The sequence below is a fragment of the Geospiza fortis genome, unplaced genomic scaffold (genome assembly GCF_000277835.1).
Source record: "Geospiza fortis unplaced genomic scaffold, GeoFor_1.0 scaffold95, whole genome shotgun sequence".
NCBI lineage: Eukaryota > Metazoa > Chordata > Aves > Passeriformes > Thraupidae > Geospiza > Geospiza fortis.
Genome location: NW_005054333.1, coordinates 411,155 through 411,721, shown reverse-complemented (window position 1 = coordinate 411,721; position 567 = coordinate 411,155). Strand labels below are relative to the sequence as shown.

The following is a 567-nucleotide window of genomic DNA, read 5'->3' as shown; positions in this document are numbered from 1 at the left end:
CGGAGGCGGCGCGGCGGCATCCCCATCCTCCTTCCCCTCCCTATCCCTCCGCCTCCTCCCTCCCTACCTTCCCCCGGGCGCCCTCTGCACTTTCTTCTCGAGCCACCCTCGTAGACAAACTTTGATGGGGAACCTCGCACCGCGCTGGAAAAATGCCGGTTATGAAGGGATTACTGGCACCCCAGAACACCTTCCTCGACACCATCGCCACCCGGTTTGACGGCACACGTGAGTCCGGGCTGGGGCTCCGGACTGCCGGAGAAGGGGATGCACGGGGAGCATTGCGCGTACGGCGGGAGCTTCCTCTTCCCTCCGCCCCTCGGAGGTTCCCTGGTACCAAAGCCGGCAATGAGGAAGGCGAGGCGAGGGAGCTCCCGACCTCTCTCTCCTGCCTGGCTTCTCCACAGCCTTGCAGGCGAGGAGGGCGCCAGGTCCCCTCCGCCTTCGCTGCCCTGCGCGGCGGCTCGGAAGGGGCTGAAGCCCGGTTCCCTGCGGGAAAGTTGCGCGCTGGACTCGGGCTTCCCCGCGTCCCGGGCAGCCGAGACCGCCCGGGACAGGCACGCTCAG

General features: G+C 67.9%; 1 protein-coding gene across 1 annotated transcript in view; it reads left to right on the top strand.

The window, feature by feature from the left end:
• The first annotated feature begins 115 nt into the window (after nucleotides 1-115).
• Nucleotides 116-567, top strand: part of KCNH8 (potassium voltage-gated channel subfamily H member 8) — a 176,613-nt gene continuing 176,161 nt past the window's right edge. The window contains exon 1 of the mRNA XM_005421715.2: nucleotides 116-228. Within this exon, the coding sequence (XP_005421772.1) occupies nucleotides 153-228 (76 nt within the window). The 5' untranslated portion in view covers nucleotides 116-152. The remainder of the gene's footprint in view (nucleotides 229-567) is intronic.